A 19,713-nucleotide genomic window follows, 5' to 3' on the forward strand; every position below is an offset into this window, starting at 1 on the left:
GGTCTGGGTCACGTTTCCGGCTCCTCGATCACACCTCGCTGGGAACGATCCGCCGCGGCTTGGAAATGGCCCTTCACATCGCAGGGGCTCCTTGCTCCCTGCTCCCCCGGCCGACTCCGCCCCTGCGCGGGGCTCGGCACAAGGCGCGGTGAAGAAATGTGCAAATAGAAACATTTCCCCCCGGGGCACCAAGGCTCCCAGAGGAGCTGAGCAGAGCCCAGCTGCTGGCAATTCCCCGAGCCAAAGGTGACGCAACCGGCTGTTGCGAAATCTCCAAGCCCCAGGCTGGAGCCAGAATCAGCATCTAGGCAGAGCGCCAGATTCTTCCGTTTATTGTTGTTTCTGTTAGGGCAGGGTGATGCTTTTTGGGGTGACCTGAGGTGTCTGGGGCAAATCACCCCCCTCTGCTTACAGAGGGCGAGGGCCTTGTCTGTGCCCACCAGGGGAAAATCTCCCAGTTCTGCTGGCTACTGGTACCGCAAGCAGTGGGCTCTGGGCGCCCTGAGCCCCCCTCTGTCCGCGGGCTACCAATTAACATATCCCACTGTTACTTGAGAGCCTGGTTCCTTTGCCTTCTGGACACCCGCAAGGCACACCCATCCACTGCTCCCTGGATGCCCTGCACCTGGTTCCCCAGCCTCCCCTCAGCTCCCTGCTCTCCTTAGCTCACAGCACTGAGATGTGGCTATTCTAGAACCAAACAGGTTTATTTAACGGAGCTTGAGTTAAAGATTCAAATAAAAGGACACACGATGTCAAAGGAAAGGTAACATGCAGTCTACAGCCCACATGTATTAACAACTAACAAGTCTCTTTTCTGGAATAAGGTATTCCTCAACCAAAGCTGAGTGCTTGTTCGGTTCACAAAGCTGAGATCCGCCTTTCATAAGATGCTCCGGCTGGCAGAGTGTCTCCTCCATAATGGATAACTACTGGGGCTCTTCATCTCCAGCACAGTTACAGACTGGCTCTTCCCCCAGAGGTCCCCTGTTCAGAGACATTTCTTGGGGTTCTTTTGTCTCTGTAAATCTTCAAGCTTGCACCTGGTCCAGACAGTAAACACAGGGCTGGCTCCCCTGTTGTCCATTGTTCTCAGTGTTGATTGAGTGGGACCTGCCTCGCCTCAGGTGACAAGTTTCATTTTGACAGGCCTGAAACCCAGCACCCTGCAGGTTACATGCTCTAAAACTCTCCCGTACAAATATCCTGCAATACCCCAGAAATCAGCCAGTGCTCGGCACCCAACCCCCTTCGGTGAAATAGCCAGAGGATGGTCAGACCCGGGGTACTATACCTGCCTGGGCATGTCGGTATGACAGGTGGTGCCAGGGGTGGCACACACAGCAACAGACAGTCCTTGCCCCAAAGAGCCGACAGTCGAAGTCAGTCCCCAAACTTTTAAGGATCACACCCTCCTGTCCACACCCACCCACCCCTGGAGCCAGTGGGGCCGCAGCTCCAGGAAGGGAGGAGGGACTCGGTAAGGGGGCTGCAGCTGGGGGTGGGTCTAGGGCTGGAGTGGGGCTGTGGCTGGGGGCTGGCAGTGGGGCCTGTGGCCGGGCGCAGCTCCACTCCTGGCCTTGCCCTCAGCCTCAGCCCCAGAATGGAGCTGCGGCCAGTGGTGAGACTGGGGGCTGGTGCAGGACCGTCAACGGAGCCTCACTGAGGCTAGGGCCAGGGCCAGGGCCGGAGCAGGGCTGGGAGCCGGGGACGCAGCTGGGAGCGGGACTGGAGCACAGCTGGGGGTGGAGAGGGGATGGGTGTCACTCCCCCCCCCCACCCTTGTGGGGGCTGGCCTGGGTCCCACTGCGCTCCCCCAGACATTCCTCTGCACCCCCTTAGGGGAGCGTGCCACACACTTGGGGGACCTCTGGTCTAAATAGATATGACAGGCAAAGGGGGGGAAACCGAGGCAGAAATGGGTGAAGTGTTGCCCATGGTCACCCAGTGGCAGAGTCAGCAAGAGAATTCCTAGTCCAGTGCTCTCTCCACTAGGCCATGCTGCCTTTTCCAGAGTATTTTTACTGATGATGACGCAGGTGGGGAGGACCTGTCCCAGCTGTTCTGTTCCTATTCCACAGTGGATCCCCTTTTCATGACTCTTGTTCTAGCACTGCTCGGAGCAGAATGTGTGGGATGGGGCTGATGCCCTCTGAAAATACCCTTTGGGGAAAGCAGAACATAAAGCGGTGTAAATCTTTGCCTGTCCTGCAGGTCAGGGTGGGAGTGTGACTCCGTGGTTAGCACAAGGGGTGGAGGTGGCAGGACGACTGGGTTCCGATTCTGGCTCTGATGCCGATGCACTGCTGTGTGTGACCCCTCTGCGTCCCCAGGGAATGGAGTCTATCAGGGTGGGTTGGAAAGCGCAATGGCTGTGGGGCACGCCAGGATCCTCAGAGGAAATATACTGTTCTGTGGGGAGACCCCTGGCAGGGGGGCCTGGATGACTCCTCTCCTGCTCCAATCCCTGTCTCAGTGTGGATGTGACTATCTGCCTGTAAGTGCCACCTAGGGCAAAGATACACCCCTGAGGCATGTGTTTGTGGAGGTGGGCAGGCACCAGGGTGGGGTGGGGTGCCAGGAGCCCCCATATTCCACAAGTGCCCATTGCAGAGTTCTTTCTCCTCTCCTCTGAAGCTGCTGGCCCTGGCCCCTGGCCAAGCCCAGAGACGGCTACAGGGACCCCGGGGCTCAGCGGGCCTGGAAACAGCTGTGATCAGACAGGCCTGGGTGGGGAAGCTGCGGGGGAGCCCCCCAGGGGCGCTGGAGCTTTTTTGCAGTGGGGGGGGCTGCCGATGGAAACCCTGGAAACCATGTATTTGGTGTCTGTTATTTCCACTTCGGCACCCCTAGTTCCAGCAGCACTGACCCCATCTCCATCCAGGCATTGCCCCAGACCATGCACCTCCCCTGGGAGCAGGCGGGCGCCGCTTCTCGGCCGCCGGGGCCTGCCGGCGCGCGGGTTTCGCTCCAGCCCCGAGCTCGCCGCATCAATCATCAGCCAGGGGAGGGGCGAGCGGGCCGCGCAAGCTCTGGGGCGCCGCGGCAGGAAGAGCCGCCGCCGGCTCCGCAGCTCCGCCTCGCCGGCCGCGCACGGAAGCGGAATGTCGGCGGGCGCCGCGGCCCCCCGGGGCAAGCCCCCCTTCCAGAAGCGGGGCAGCCTGCAGGCCCCCGCCGCCGCAGGTGAGCGCCGGCCGGGCCCCAGGCCCGCGGGTGGCGCCCCAGGCCCGCGGGCGGCGCCGCCTTTGTTCCGCGCGGGGGGCCGGCGCTCTCCGCTCGCCCAGGGGCCGCGGGGACGGGCGGACGGGGGTCGCTGGTTCCCCTCGTGGCCGTGTGGGCCCGGGCGCCGCCGCCGCGGGGGATCTGGTGGTCGTGGGCGTCTGGCTGGGGGCGCCGCTGCGGGGAGGGGAGCAGCGGTGGCAAAGGCCAGGGATGGATCCGGGCGCGGGGAGGAAAAGGGGACCCCCGCACCCCCCTTTGCGCGCGAGTGTGGGGCCGGGAGCTGTGCGGGCACGTGTGTGGACGTGTGGCGCCGCCTGCGGGGGGAGCGGGCAGGAGGCAGGGACTGTCGTGTTGGGGGCACGACTGTCGTGTCGTGTTCCCTGCCTGGCTCTGGGCAGGAGTGCGCTGTCCTGGTTAGAGCGGGGGCGGGGGCCGGGGTTCCCTGCCTGGCTCTGGGCAGGAGTGCACTGTCATGGTTAGAGCGGGGGCGGGGGCCGGGGTTCCCTGCCTGGCTCTGGGCAGGAGTGCACTGTCATGGTTAGAGCGGGGGCCGGGGTTCCCTGCCTGGCTCTGGGCAGGAGTGCGCTGTCCCGGTTAGAGCGGGGGCTGGGGGCCGGGGTTCCCTGCCTGGCTCTGGGCAGGAGTGCGCTGTCCCGGTTAGAGCGGGGGCTGGGGGCCGGGGTTCCCTGCCTGGCTCTGGGCAGGAGTGCGCTGTCCTGGTTAGAGCGGGGGCGGGGGCCGGGGTTCCCTGCCTGGCTCTGGGCAGGAGTGCGCTGTCCTGGTTAGAGCGGGGGCGGGGGCCGGGGTTCCCTGCCTGGCTCTGGGCAGGAGTGCGCTGTCCTGGTTAGAGCGGGGATGTGGGGGCCGGGGTTCCCTGCCTGGCTCTGGGCAGGAGTGCACTGTCCTGGTTAGAGCGGGGGCCGGGGTTCCCTGCCTGGCTCTGGGCAGGAGTGCGCTGTCCTGGTTAGAGCGGGGGCCGGGGTTCCCTGCCTGGCTCTGGGCAGGAGTGCGCTGTCCTGGTTAGAGCGGGGGCCGGGGTTCCCTGCCTGGCTCTGGGCAGGAGTGCACTGTCATGGTTAGAGCAGGGATGTGGGGACCGGGGTTCCCTGCCTGGCTCTGGGCAGGAGTGCGCTGTCCTGGTTAGAGCGGGGGCCGGGGTTCCCTGCCTGGCTCTGGGCAGGAGTGCGCTGTCATGGTTAGAGCGGGGGCCGGGGTTCCCTGCCTGGCTCTGGGCAGGAGTGCGCTGTCCTGGTTAGAGCAGGGGGGTGGGGGCCAGGGTGCCTGGGTTCCTTCTGTTCCTAGCTTTGAGCCATCCCCAATGAGTTAGTGGCTGTTTCCCCATTTGTGAAATGGGTGTGATGCTCCTCGCCTGCCTTCAGCGAGTGCTTTGAGATCCTGGGCTGAAAGCTGCCATGGAAGAGCCAAGTGTTATGTCCCTGTGAGCCCTGTCTGGTCTGTGGGTGTGGGTGTGTGTGTGTGGCATGGATCTGTGGGCACAGAATATATGGACCAAACCAAAATTTGGGGTCATCTCTGAGGCCTGGAACACAGCCACCACTACTTTTGGGGGCCACACAACATTCTCCCTCCATTGTATTCCAGGTCCCCCAGTCTGCAAAGGCAGGTTGCTGCAGAGATGCCAAGCCTTGGGCACACCTGGCTTGCGGGGCCTTGGGCAGCATCCTCTAATGTTGGGGGACCTGGTCCCTGACTTTGATGTCAGCTCTGCAGGCCAGGTAACCCTGGGTCCTGTTCTCTGGCTACAGGATACTAGTGATGCCTGTTATAGTCAGTGGGGGCTGCTTGTATCTTGCGGTGTGAGAATCATGCCACTTCAGCACAGACTTCAAAACTTGACCCCTAGGGGGACTGTGAATGTTGGGTGGGTCCCTGACACTTTTGGGTGTCAGGGACCCACCCAACTTGTCAGGTGTGGGTGCCCCACAGCGAATGCCTTGCACCCAGCTTGTCAGGTGTGGGTGCCCCACAGCAAATGCCTTGCTAGGTTAGATGAAATCCAGCTTAATACTGAATCTGGCCATTGTGCCATCTAGTTCACTGTCCTATGTCAGTCTTGGGCACCATAGTATCTGAGCGCCTAAGCAGCTGGTATCCTGATGTGTCAGAGGCAGGCGGGGAGGGAAAAGCCCATAATGCACCTAGCTAATCTGCAAGTGAGTGTTGTGTTGTGCCCTCATGGTGCTGTGTTGCATGGACACATTATTCTTATTCATTTATTTTATCATCTGTTACCATTGCGCCTAGAAGCCCAGCTGATGCTGATCAGCATGCTATGTCTTTGGGGGAGCGTGTATTCATATGGCTGTGTCAGATGGACACCCTGATGCTAACCTGTGTCTGTGTGTATGGGCGTGTGTGTATGTGCTGATTGCCCTGGCCGCATGGGGATAGAGATGTGTGTAATTCTGCGTGTGGATCAATACCTTGTTTTTCTTGCCTGTAATTATAATTCCTGAAATGGGTAGCAACCTCCTTAGTGATATGCCTGGCAAGCCGCAGCCCGACAGTGCTTGGTGAGGCACGTCACTGCTTTCCCCGCTGTGCGCTCCTTCGCATGGGGAGGTCAGGTTACAGAACCTGCACGGCTCCCACGAGACAGAGCCACCTGGGCCAGGGGAGTGGAGAGGCTGACTAGAGGAGGAGGAGGACAAGGCAGACAGGATTCCAGCAGAGGAAGAGTCACTGGGTTGCACCATCCCTCTAGGGTGTGAGGAAGGTGGTGAAATCAGCATATCTGTGATGCAGCTGGTTCTGGGACTCAGAGCCAGTATGGACAGGGCACTGCTGTGAGGAAGCTCATGCTGGTGAGAGCCTACTGCCAAGGACACACTTTGCCTCATGCAGACAGCTGAGGTGGGTTCTGCAGTCCCCTGGACTGTGGGAGGCATCCTGCAGACAGGGAGCTGACTCGGGCTTGTGGGGCTGTAGATGTTCAGGTTTGGGCTGGAGTCCGGACTCTAGGACCCTGTGAAGTGGTCCTGTGTCTACACTACAGTTAAACAGCCCCTTAGCCTGAGCCCTGCGGGTCAAGAGTCAGCTGGCACAGGCCAGCTGCGGGTGTCTAATTGCAGTGTAGACACACCCTTAGAGGAGATTCCAGCTTGGCTGCGCCTCGGTGTGAAGCTGAGACCTGCAGCCCAGGGATGCTGGGCTTGGGCAGAAGTCACATGAGCTCCAGGGTAACTGAGGAGATGGGGTAAGGGCTGATGGCTGACCCAGGTCTTTGGGGCGCCTATTTGATATTTGCTGGCAGGTTCCTGGAGAGTCAGTGCCTAGGCGCTGTCTGTTCCCATGCATTGCGTGGATGGGTGGCCCCCGCTCCCCGAGGACGCAGCAGCAGAGCTATGTCACCTGCTGCCTAGACTCTGCCCCTACGCCCACCCCAGCCTGGGGAAATGTGGGTTTGTGCCAGGCCCAGGGAGTCTGCTGGTTTCTGCTGAGCAGATGGTGGGCTCGAGCCCCACATTTGTGGTTGTTCTTAATTACAGGTTTCTCGGTGCCAATTCACCCTTCAGGACCCTAAATCTGAGCCTCTCCTTGTCCTGCTTCCTCCCTGTGCTCCCCTGAGATCCCTTCCCTGCCACCCTCCTGCCATAGTGCAGTCTCTGGCAAGCATTGCTCCTTGCCAGATTCCATCCACCTCCCCTCCCTTCACTGCCACTGCTGCTTCCCAGCATGAGATCTGAGGCGGGGCGGGTGAGAGGGGGTGATAGGCAGCAGGGAGTGCATGAGGGGGGCCAGGAGCTAAACTGCTGCCTATTGGTCAGAGATGCCAGCTTTCACTCTAGGACAATGACTGCCCTTCGAGGTGTACAATGCCTTAGGCCTCAGTGGGGGATTGGTCCTGCTTTGAGCAGGGGGTTGGACTAGGTGACCTCCTGAGGTCCCTTCCAACCCTGAGATTCTAGGATTCTAAGGCATTTTATGAAGGGTTAAGGCCATTGGTTACTGACACAGCCTGGATTAGTAGAGAATTCTTTGCCGCATTCTCAGTGAGCAAACCCCGCTGGATGGTAATTATTCCAGGAACTGTTAATCAGATGCTGCCAGCGCTCTAGAAAGCGTGGGCTCCCAAGAGCAGGAGCACGCTAATATCACAGCTACCTGCTCGCCAGCTTGGGTTAAAGGTGCCGATGGGAAGCCTTCATGAGAAGATGTCCTGGGGTTTCTGGGACTTGGATCCTGTAGTCATAAGAACACTTAGCACTTATTAATTTCTCAGCCGCAGCTCTCAAAGCACTATGCGAATCGTAGGCAAGTAGCACTGTCCCCTTGTTTACCTGGTAGGGAAACTGAGGCACAGGGAAGCGATTCATCCCAGGACACACAGGTAGTTTGGAGCAGTGCCAGGAGTTGAACCCCGGGACCTGATTCTCTGTCGCTCTACAGCTCATGCAGACACTGGGTGTAGAACATTACTGTTCTGATTCACACTTGTGTTGAACTGATGTAAATGATGGCACAAGGGAAGTGGGAATAATTGGGTGGATGGTCTTGTGACTACTAGTGGATAGGGAGTGGTCTAGTCGAATCCTGTGATACCCGAATGCTGCAGAGATGCTTTAAAGTGTCCCATAAACCCCTCACAGGCACTTCAAGCTATCCCAGATCAGCCTGTGGGGGAATCCCACACCCTGCACACACGGTGCATGGGGACCCTACTGAAAGGCCTGTGGTGAACTTGCTCTGGTACAATAAGCCTGTTGACTTGATTGGCCTATTGCTACGCTTCTGTGTTAGAAAGTTTTTCTCCCTGGCAGGAGGGCATGTTAGTAGCTACTTAGGCAGTGCAACCCCACAGTTAGTAACAAGGAACTGGAATCCAGGACTCCTGGCTCTGTCACTGGCTTGCGGTGTGACTGGGCGAGTCACTCATCTTTGCCTCAGTTTCTCAGTGACTTGCCTACCTCCCAGTGATGACATCATCGAGGAAGAAAACAATTAGAAAATGAAAAAAAAGAGTCTGTCTGCCAATGCTACTTGCAAGGCTGCCAAAGGGAGACAGAACATTAAGACCTGGGGTCAGGTCCTGGTTTGTTTGTAAAGTGGGCAGTGAAAGTTTAATAATCACACTTGAGTTCCGCTTGCAGCCATTTACTTGGCCAGTGATTTTCCACTGACTCAAGGGCTGGAAAAGACCCCTCAGGCTTCCCTGCTCCAGGATAGTCTCCTATGGCCTAGCCACCCATGGGATGGAATGGGAAGGGGAGGGGTAATTAGCTGTGTAGGATTTGGACTGTTACAAATCAAAGGTGTCAGGGGCAATGGCTGACAGGGGACTAGATTTTAGCTCTTTTAGGATTGGGGGGATTGTTGGATATTCTCCCCCGCAGCTGTGACAGCTACAATGGTTCACAGCTGCCCACCCCCACCCCGCAGTCCTTATCTGAAGCAAGGCAGGATTCAGTCTCTGGGATCAGTTTTCAAACATTGGCACCTAAATGGAAATCTCCATCCCACCCTTCAATGTTCCCACCTTGCGCAGTCAAAAATTATGGGAATTCCAGCCTAGCCTCTCTTCCTACTGGGTCCCACCTTCTGATGGAGAGATCTCTGGGGTCCCTTCCACCACATGACACCCCACTCCCCCTTACTCCAGCCTGTAGCTTCAGGATCTAGCAGCCTGGCTGAAACTTGATCTGTGCATGGCTATGAGACCTCTCGAAAGCTAAGGGCTCTGCAAGGACCCGGAGACTTTCCTTCTGGAACAGGGGAGGCCAGACGCTCCATGTGGTTATATGCAAACCCTCTTCCCCTTGATGGCTGATACCAGCTGGAGTGGCCCGAGCACAGGATTGGGAGTTGGGAATGCCCCTGGCTCTGCCACTGACTCACTGGGATGTTGAGCAAGTCACATCCCTCCTCTGGGCCTCAGTGTCCTCATCTGTGCCATGGGGATGGCTACACTGGCTCTTCTTTGGAAAGGGCTATGAGACCACTGGCTGAAAGACCCTGTAGAAAGGCAAAATATACATGGAGCCTTCCTGGTTGTTGCTAGCACAGTGTCAACTGTAGCATGGGTAGGAGGCAGGAAGGGGACCATTCTGTCTGCACAGCCCTCCCTGAGCCGGAGCGCTGCAGAGCATCATTTGAGGAACCTGACCTTGTGCAAGGGGCTGCAGCAGGAGGTTGCAGCCGGGTTGCATAACGGGGCTCCTTCCCCACTCTCTTTGCAGGAGTGGTTTTGCGTGTGTGCTGCAAGCTCCTGAGCTGGGGACCCCTGCCAGCTGGGCCCGGAGGCCAGCGAAAGAATCTGCTGAGAGAGGAAGAGGGGAATAGCCCAGGGGGACTGGGTTGGGGAGGGAGAGTGGGCATCTCCCATCGGGGAAACCCTCCTGGAAAAGAGGGTTTGGAGGGTGCCCCAAGGTGACTCTCATAAGGAGACAGGCTTGGCTCAGGGACGCTAACAGGGGCAGAATGGGAGCAGAGTTTGAGCCTATGCAGGGGGTTGGACTAGATGATCTCCTGAGGTCCCTTCCAACCCTGATATTCTATGATTCTATATAGGCTGGAGTGAGAGGGAGGAGCTGGTGACCGAGGGCTCCAGGTGCAGCAGAGAGGCGTAGGATTTGTGGTGCGCCCCTTTGGTGGTGGTGTGCTACGGCCCCTTGGCTAGGCTCCAGGCAGGCTGCTTCTCAGCACCAGCCTGTTCCATCTCCGGGGACAGAAGCTGTTGTCCTTAATCCCTGCATGGAGATAAACCAGCCATCTGGGAGCGGAGCCGAGGCCGCAGTTGCAGCGATGTGGTCCCAGCCAGGGCTCCAAACGCTGGCGCTGGGTCCGGAGGGCCTCAGGAGCTGGGAGCCCAACTGGAATCACTGGAAAGGGGCCCGATTGTCACAAAAGATGAACACCTGCAACTCAGGTGTTCACTCCCTGGAACACCTGGGCCCTTTATGGTATCCCCAGATGGACACCCCAAATGTATCAGGGGAGCTGTGTTAGCAGTGGCTGCCACCTGCTTCCAGCTACCAGGGTCCCCCCAGACCTGTGTTTGTTCTGTGAAGCCATGGCTGGAGCTGGGGCGTGGCTGCCAGGGTCCAGGGTGGGGAGGGGGAACTCCTGTCTGTGACTCATTGCTTGCACCCCAGTGCCGATGGCCAGACTTGTTTGCCAGGATGTGAGGCAATAATCTCACCTCACAGGTGCTGAGCCTGGGGCTGTCCCAGCTGGTGCTTCCTCAGGGCTGCCCATTCTCTCTGACATGTGTACCTCAGTTTCCCCATGTGTTCAGTGACTTGCCTACCTCCCAGTGTGGACTGCAATGAATGAATGTTTATGAAGCCGTGTGAGAGCCTTGCAGTAGGTAAGAGAAGGGCAGTGTATTATTTTAATAACATCTTTTTGCACAAAATGATGATGTCATTGCCAGGGGTGCTTGCTGCAGCCGCGCCTGATCAGCCCCCCGGGGGCTGTCCCCCGTGAGCCGTGCTCAGGTAGGAGGCGATGGGATGCTCTGTTGGGAAACAGTGGCACCTGACGTCCCAGCTCTGGGTCCTCCTCACCTGAGGGCAGTATCTTGGCATGGCTGCCCTGCCTCCCTCACCACTATTGCTGGCTGTTGCTCTCCCAGCCCTGGCTGTCTCCCCTCCCTGTCTTGTTAATAAGCAAGTAGCGGCATGCTTGAAGGACAAATCTAAAGGCAGGGCCTGAGGCCAAGCGCAGCCTGATCTAGGCTGTTCAGAGCCCACTCGGGGTGCAGAGAGCAAAGGATGAATCTGTCCTGATATTTCCTTACCCTAGATATTGGGTGGATCATCCGATCCCAGCCCAGCCACTTCTCACCAATCCCCTGCCCCCTGCTTGGACCAAAAGATGCTAAATTAGAGCCAAATGCTGAGCACCTGAGACTCCCATCAGCTGAAGTCCAGGTGCTTCGCATCCCCTGCCCCCGGAGCTGAGCCTCCGTTCTTCCCTGGCTGTAACATGTGGGGGGGGGGGTCCAGCCGGGTTTAGGAGCTGTTGCCAGGTGTTGGGAGCAGGCAGTGGTGGAGTGCTGTGTCATCGGGGCGCCCCAAGGCCTCCCTCTCGCCATCCGGAAGGGAAGATGCCGCCCTAGGCTTGAGTCCAGCCCAGCTGCTGGGGAGCAGGGAGCTATGTAATAAAAGGCCTGTCCCTAGCTCCTCTGTAGCTTTACATCTCGGGGACAGAGCGAAGTGTGGGCTGGGCACGTCCATTCCCTCCGCAGGGAGGGAGGCAGCAGCTGCTGCTCCTTCTAGGTCCGTGTGAGTGTTTCATTGGTAGGTGGCTGCAGCACCAAGAGCCAGCCCTGGTAGCCAGCCTCACCCAGCAGTAGCCCCCACCCCCGTCAGCTACTGGGCCTCAGCCCTACAGGGAGAGCATTAAACCATACAACCAGAGTGAGACTTAATCTCCTCTCCTAACGCTAGCCCTGCCCTTGGCTTGTTCACTGCCTCCCTCAGTAACTCCAAGCCCCTGGGGGCTAGGGGAAGCCAGTGAGGTCAGACTTTGCCTTGTTCTGACTTGGGAGGAAATGGTGAGAGCGGGGTCGGGGCTGGGAGCCAGGACTCCTGGGTTCTGTTCCCAGCTCTGGGCAGGTAGGAGGATCTAATGGTCAGAGCAGGGAGGATGGGAGTCAGGACTCCTGGGTTCGACCCCAGCCCAAGGACGGAAGTGGAGTCTAGTGGTTAGAGTGGGGCGGGCTGGGAGCCAGGACTCCTGGGTTCTGTTCCCAGCTCTGGGAGAGGAGTGGGGTCTAGTGCATCAGAGCAAGGGTGTGGGAGTCAGGACTCCTGGCTCTTTGCTCTGGCTACAGGATAGGGTTTGGGGGTCAGATCGTTCTGTGAGTTGCACGCCCACCACTGGCCGGCAAGTGAGCCTGTGCTGAGGTAGCATGTTCTTGTGCCCCAGGCCCAGCCCGGCCCGGCCCGGCCCTCCCGCCTGGGTAGCCTTGGCCAAGCTGGGACACAGAGCCGCACAGGCTGAGCCAGATGCTCCAGCGCTGGGTGCTGCCAGGCTGGAGATGGGCTAAGCTGGCGCTGTGGGCTCAGGGCAGCAACCTTGGCGCTGGCAGGAGGGATCCTTGGGTATCGATGCTGCTTCGTGGGTGAGCCAGGCCACGCGTGCTGGCTCTGTGCCCAGTTCACAACCCAGTGCTTCCGCCGCCTTGGGAGACAATGTCTCAGGGCTTTGTCTGCCTCTTGTACGGGGCTGAAATATTTCTGGTCTCCGCCCCCCGGCGCGTGGCTACGTTTGGTACAGCCCAAGCCGGCTTCAGAGCTGGAATCCTGTGGGATTGCAGCTGCACGGAGGAGGCTGTGAAACGCCGGCTGCAGCCGTGGCCGGAGCCGTGTCCAGCCCATGCCCCTTGTCTGCGCAAGGCTCCCCCCGGGGCCCGCGCTTGCTGCAGCCGCGCCTGATCGGCCCCCCTGGGGGCTGTCCCCCATGAGCCGTGCTCAGGTAGGAGGCGATGGGATGCTCTGCTGGGAAGCAGTGGCTCAGAGAGGCCCTGATGTCGCAGCTCTGGATTGTGTCTGAGCAGAGGAGCCTGCAGGTTTTGGGGGGTACCAGGTGTGAGGAGGGATGGGAGATGAAGCCCTGCTGGGGCACTGTGCTGTGGATGCTGGGGAGGAAGCCCTTCTAGCAGAGCCAGCCATGTAGGCAAAGGAGTGCGGGTGGGGGGCTGGGGTCTAGGAGTGGGGTATTTGCAGGGGCGGTAAGTCCCATGTGGGGGAGAGGCTCTGTTCAGTGTCATTGCATGGGTGGTACCAGGCTTCTGGAGCGGGACAATTATTTTTGAAGGGTGGTGGGGGCAGCCCATCCTTCCCAAGGGGCGGGGGTCGAGCAAGCAACAGCCGACAGACCCAGCTGCATTGGCTGCTGGAAGCCAGGAGCTTCTTGCGTGGAGTAGGTCTGTGCTGGGGGTGGCCTGCGCCCCGCAGCCGTGAGGGCTGAAGGACCATGGGGGTGCTCAGCAAAGGCAGCTTCTCTCACCACCCCAACCCCCGCCAAGATGGAGGCTGGGAGAGGGGAGCGCGGGTGGGGAGATGCAGCTGCATAGGGCAGGACTGGGTGCGGGGAGCAGTGCAGGAGCATTCAGGTGTGTTTGGAGCGGTGGCAGGGGGCTGAGGGGGAAGGAGTTTGGGTTGCTGACACAGCTGAGGCTCTGCTGCAACACTGCAGAGCCTCCCAGGCGAGGCGGATGCACTAGGATTTGGGATCCCCAAAGACTGATGGTGGAGATTTGAAGGAGTCCAGTGGATCTGGAGACCCTTGCCTGGAGGCTCTCTGAGCTGCAGCCCCTACCTGGCCCAGTGGCACACTCATTAGCTAACGACATGTTTGCTCTCTCTGGGCTTCCCAAGTGCGTGCTCGCAACCTAACGCAGGCACTGTCCACGTGCCATTGCCCTGGGGGGCAGAGCCAGGGGTTGCCAGGAGTCAGGAGAGCCTGGCACTCGTTGGCTTGCATTAGCCAAGCCCTGTCCTTGGGGCTGGCCCCACTGTGGCTGCCCAGCACCAACTGGTTCACCGAATGAATTGATGGTGCGTGCTGTGCATGGAGACCATTAGGAGACACGTGAAGCCATTGACAGCTGGAAGAGGAGCTTTTCCTTTCAGCCAGTGCCAGGGTTGGCCATGGGGCCTGAAAGGAGAACTCCAGTGGGGTCCTTTGCAAACACCCCTCACCCACCCTGGCCAGCACTGAGCTAAAGCCCGGGGAGCACTCTGGGTTGGAGGTCTGATTTAACCCTTTCAGGAGCCCAAAAGGGGCATCTCCAGGGCCGCCCCATGCACAAATACACCCCCATTGAGCGATAATCTGGCTATGAAGCAAAGTCCAGATATAAAGGGGTTAATGGGTCTAAGGGCTCAGCCTTTTGGCATGAGAGAGCCTAGTTTCCCAATGAGCCCTGACTTATATCCAGAGCGGTGATCTCAGAAGCTGAGTAACTTCAAAGGGATTAAACCGATCCTCCTCTCGCCACCCAGACCTGCTAAATCAGTGCAGTGGTTTCAAAACCCACTGGATAGTTAAGAGGGGTAGGAAGTGTCCCTGGCTTAGGAGCGAGACACACTGAGCTGGTAGCCCAGGGGGAAGCTGGCTACTGCATGCTAATAGCACCTTCCGTCCCCAAGGACCCCACAGCACTTGACATGAGGTATAAACAAGAATTGCCCACCCCCACCCCCCCGCCCATGCCGCTGCAATGCAGCCACCTGTTGGGTGGCTCAAAGCAGCCGTTTCCGGTGCAGGGCAATGTCACAGCCGCTGAGGACAGGAAATGAAAAAGAGTTGAAACTGAGAAGGGGGGAAGGACAATGGAGCTCCAGGCAGCCAGGGTTTCAGCTTCATTTCTTATCTGAAAGATGTTGCCCTTGGGACACAGCGCACCCCCCCCACACCCCCCCAGGTGTGGATTCCTCTGTTTGCAGGGGGAGGGATAGCTTAGTGCTTTGAACATTGGCCTGCTAAACCCAGGGTTGTGAGTTCAATCCTTGGGGGGGCCATTTAGGAATCTGGGGCAAAAATTGGGGATTGGTCCTGCTTTGAGCAGGGCGTTGGACTTGATGACCTCCTGAGGTCTCTTCCAACCCTGAGATTCTATGGTTCTATGACAGGGGCGGGGCGGGGAGGGAATCTCTTCCCAGTGGCAGCATCTCTCCTTGCACAGTTCTGCATATTGTGCCCCCTTTTTTTCTTAACTCCCTCCCATCCATCTTCTCTGTTTAGCAGTTAAATATCCTTTCAGCCGCTCCCCAGCAGCGCTGGAGATCAAATTAGTCCGCGCCTCAGCAGCGAGTAGGAGTTTCCCCAGAGAGCTTGGAGGAGAAACCAACTTCTGTAGAATTTAAGCTTTCATTTATAGTGTGTGTATTATTTCTAGCTATGGAACGAACCCCCCTTGAGTGGAACGTGGATGCACGGACAGAGGCCGACAGCTCCAGCTTCTCTGCCCCTGCTCAGAACTTTGCCTACCAGCCTCAGAGTGAAATTAACAAGACTTTAGTCAGTTCCATGGCTGCCCTTCAGAGTCCTATGCAGGGGGAGAATCAGGGCCATTTTGTGCTGCTGTTTGGGGAAGCTCTGAGCAGAGGCAGGTGCTGGAGTGGATCAGCTGAGGGCTGGGTAGAGTAGAACAGTAGCTGTCTCCCATCTCCCTTGCTCCCCCCACCTACACCTCACTGGCCACAGGGAGAATGGTAGAACTGCCTCAGCAGTCAGGAGGGTCTCAGGGGAGGGTGGAAAAGAGGTAATACACTTCTCTCCCTGCCAGAGGCCAGGCTGTGTCTGCCCCTCTAGTGGGAGACTGGAAAGAAAGAGGAGGCTCCATGAGGGGAACCTGGGACAGCCTCTCCAGCCGGGCTCTGGCCAGTCTCAGGCGATGGGGTTCCCATTCCTTTCCTTGGGGAGACTGTGCTGTTTTCCTTACTCTGTTGTGTGATGGTCCTTCTGCCTTTTGCAGGTGGGCATGTGACTCCAAGTGGCGTGAGGAAGCTGCTGCTGCACTAGTATTATCCCTTCCTTCTCCCTGTGCTGCATGGCACCTTCATGTTCAAGGAATTTAGAGTTTGCTCCATGAGATCAGCCCATTAGCCGAGGGAGCTCAGCATCCACTGCCTAGCAGCAGTGCACCTGGCTAATTAACACAGGGCGGTAGATTAGATGTAGGGGGATGGGTGGGAAAACCTTCCTGTCTGGAACTGTTTATAGCTTTCCTCTGCACTGCCCCCTCTGCGTGTGGAGTGGGAGTTAGAGGTGGCTGCACTGTCTCAGCCCAGGACACAGGGAGGTGACTCCTGTTCCCATGAAATCCCAAGGCCGGCGAGTTTTAGCCAGTTCACCCATTAAAACAGACCCTCAGGTTTCTCTGTGGTTCGGTGTCTGCTTTTCCCTGGTGTGGGAGCTGACTGCTGGGTTTATATTCATTCGGACAGGCTGAGACAGGAGAGAGTTCTCTCCCCGGGCCTGTCCTGGGTAGCAGAACAGAGACCAGGTTGTTCTTGTTACGCTCTCATTCTCTCCAGAGACCCTTGCAGTGAGCTCAGTGCCGGCTCAACAGCCCTGGAGCCTGAAGGTCCAAAACAGAAGCACAGGGCAAGCTTCGTCCTCCACGACATCTAAACTGACCTGGTGGGACCAGCTGTAGGGAAGAGAGGAGACTTCGCTCTCAGCGTGCTGCTCAGTTCCTGGCCTCTCTGGGAGATGTTAGATGATCTGGTGGGTTTGGCAGTGGTCTGGCCCTAGGCCCTATTCCTGCCTCTGCCACGGAGTCCCTGTGTGATCTTGGGCCAGTCACCTCTCTGCTCGAGCCAGCGGCTTCCAAAGGGTCCATCCCTCACAGGAACTCAGGACACCAGGCACCTGCTGGGCTCTGGAATCACTGGCCTGTACTGAGCACTGGAGAATGCAGCCTCTGCCTCGGGCTCACCATCTGTGAGACAGGAGCGACACTGAACTAGCTCAAGGGGGCTGTGAGGTTAAATAGATGCTGGGATCCTGGTGCTGAGTGCTATTGCGGCCTGTCAGTGACCGTTGTCAGGTGGGGGCCGGTTAGTGCTGGTTAATGTGCTGTGGGCGTCTGTTCTCCCCAGGGGTTGGGCTAAGACCCACCACCCATTTCATGCTGGCCACTGACCCAGCCATTAGAAGGTAACATTGTCCCAGTCCTGCCAGGCTGGACTGGATTTGGAGCAGCAGTCCAGCAGCGAGAGCCTCCTTCTCCTATTACCCCTCTGCCGTAGGTTTTTATATAGCCTCTATTACCATGATGGCTGAACTGCCAGTTCTCTGAGCTATCCAGTGCCCTGGAGCCGTCCTGCAGTTTACTGCTGAGGGAAAGGAACAGCTTTAGGAAAAGCACCGGCTCCTCTGACAACGGGGCCGGGGACAGCATGTACTGAGATATTTCTGGGTGCTTTGTTGCTCACTCACACACCTCAGCCTGGATGCTTTAAATGTCTGAATTGCAGCCTCATGCGGGAGGTCAGAGTGAGGTACTAGGAATCAGGCCTCCTGGGTTCTCCTTTGCTGCCATGATCTGGAGCAAGTCACTCCATGCCTCAGTTTCCCGAGCTGTAAAATGAGGATGACACCTCCCTCTCTCTCTTTCTCACCCTCTGTGTGGCTGTGAAGCGCATTGAGGCCTGAAAAAGCTAAGGAAGTGAAGGGTAGTACCATTGTTATTGCCCCACATTGACCCAGATGCCTCCTCCCCTCCCCCATCCACCCCAGCAAAGAAACAAAACCAAACCGTGAAACAAAGAAATAAAATCCCATCCTTACTCCAGCCAAGCTGTTACCCCAAAATAGGGAGGCGTGCCAGAGACTCCATGGCATCTGCTAGGGGCTTTGCTGGTGCTGTTGATTTGATGTGGAAGGTGCCCAGATGCCACGGTGATGGGTAGGGAACCCTACTTTACACCGACAGATTGCAGTGACAGCAGGCAAAGGACCTAGGGGAGCCGGGCAGGGTTGTAGCACTATCGTTTATCTATTATTACAGTAGTGCTTAGGAGCTGCGGCTGGGACCCCTCTGTGGCAGGCGCGTTACAGACACAGAGACCCTCCTCGCTGATCTGCACTGTGCTAACTCCGGGGTCGGTGCTTTCCCCCCCATTGTTAAGTGTATTTTTCCTCCACCCCACCCCACCCTTTTTTTTTTTAACTCTGACCAAAGTCTGGCCCTTTGTGTGGCTGGCGTCTGCTGCTCGCTGGGCCGTGAAGCCCACACTCTCCCTTCCCTGGCTGACTGGTCTGAACTGTGTTTCCACAGAGATCCATGGTGGGCTGGGGCCTCGAGCGCTGCAGTCTGCCCACTCCCTGCCCGGGACTCTGCATTGCCTGAAGCACTTCCCTGTCGACCTGCGCACCTCCATGGATGGCAAGTACAAGGAAATCGCTGAGGTAGCTGTCTGTCCTTCCCGTTCCATCTCATGCAACCCCCCATCTATTTACCCATCCCATCCCATGCATCTCTCTCTCTCCCATCCCATGCACACTTATCCATTCATCTACCCTCTGTCACCCACCCCACCCCAGTCTCCAGGCCCAGCCATCCATTCCACCCTATTCTACAGGCCTATCTATCTATCCATCCCTATACACCTCCATCCATCATCTTTTTGTGTTCCTTCTCTTCCCTTCCATCCCACTGCCTCCCATTTGTAGTCCCCTTAAAGAAAAGCCAGGGAGGGCTCCCCAAATCAGTGGAATGAGCAGGAGCCCACTTTCCATCAGCCTCTGTCTCCCAGGGTCTCAGTGCATTGAGTTGCCAGGGCTCAGCCTGATGGATCAGGTTTTCAGAAGTGTGGGTGACTCCTCAGCAGCCACAAGCTATTGGGACATTTCTGCCTGTCTGGATTAAGTTTAGAAGTGTGAGCAACAAGAGTGATGTAGTGGTGGGAGTCTGCTATAGACCACCGGACCAGGGGGATGAGGTAGATGAGGCTTTCTTCCGGCAGCTCGCGGAAGCTACTAGATCGCATGCCCTGATTCTCATGGGTGACTTTAATTTTCCTGATATCTGCTGGGAGAGCAATACAGCGGTGCATAGACAATCCAGGAAGTTTTTGGAAAGCGTAGGGGACAATTTCCTGGTGCAAGTGCTAGAGGAGCCAACTAGGGGGGGAGCTTTCCTTGACCTGCTGCTCACAAATCGGGAAGAATTAGTAGGGGAAGCAAAAGTGGATGGGAATCTGGGAGGCAGTGACCATGAGTTGGTTGAGTTCAGGATCCTGACACAGGGAAGAAAGGTAAGCAGCAGGATACGGACCCTGGACTTCAGGAAAGCAGACTTCGACTCCCTCAGGGAACAGATGGGTAGGATCCCCTGGGGGACTAACATGAAGGGGAAAGGAGTCCAGGAGAGCTGGCTGTATTTCAAGGAATCCCTGCTGAGGTTACAGGGACAAACCATCCTGATGTGTCGAAAGAATAGTAAGTATGGCAGGCGACCAGCTTGGCTTAACGGTGAAATCCTAGCAGATCTTAAGCATAAAAAAGAAGCTTACAAGAAGTGGAAGGTTGGACATATGACCAGGGAAGAGTATAAAAATATTGCTCGGGCATGTAGGAATGAAATTAGGAGGGCCAAATCGCACCTGGAGCTGCAGCTAGCGAGAGATGTTAAGAGTAACAAGAAGGGTTTCTTCAAGTATGTTGGCAACAAGAAGAAAACCAAGGAAAGTGTGGGCCCCTTAATGAATGAGGGAGGCAACCTAGTGACAGAGGATGTGGAAAAAGCTAATGTACTCAATGCTTTTTTTGCCTCTGTCTTCACGAACAAGGTCAGTTCCCAGACTGCTGTGCTGGGCATCACAACATGGGGAATAGATGGCCAGCCCTCTGTGGAGAAAGAGGTGGTTAGGGACTATTTAGAAAAACTGGACGTGCACAAGTCCATGGGGCCGGATGAGTTGCATCCGAGAGTGCTAAAGGAACTGGCGGCTGTGATTGCAGAGCCATTGGCCATTATCTTTGAAAACTCGTGGCGAACGGGGGAAGTCC

The 19,713-nt window shown here is 57.5% G+C and overlaps 1 protein-coding gene across 2 annotated transcripts in view; it reads left to right on the top strand.

Moving 5' to 3' along the window:
* Window positions 1-2,940: 2,940 nt before the first annotated feature.
* AMPD2 (adenosine monophosphate deaminase 2) overlaps window positions 2,941-19,713 on the top strand; it is a 41,145-nt gene continuing 24,372 nt past the window's right edge. Inside the window, exons 1-2 of one of the 2 annotated variants that reach the window (XM_073319590.2) lie at window positions 2,941-3,183; window positions 17,981-18,111. In XM_073319590.2, coding sequence (XP_073175691.1) covers window positions 3,105-3,183; window positions 17,981-18,111 — 210 coding nt within the window. In that variant the 5' untranslated portion in view covers window positions 2,941-3,104. The remainder of the gene's footprint in view (window positions 3,184-17,980; window positions 18,112-19,713) is intronic. The other variant, XM_073319589.2, reaches the window with a different exon arrangement.

This window comes from Lepidochelys kempii, chromosome 21 (assembly GCF_965140285.1).
Source record: "Lepidochelys kempii isolate rLepKem1 chromosome 21, rLepKem1.hap1, whole genome shotgun sequence".
In the NCBI taxonomy this organism is placed as follows: domain Eukaryota; kingdom Metazoa; phylum Chordata; order Testudines; family Cheloniidae; genus Lepidochelys; species Lepidochelys kempii.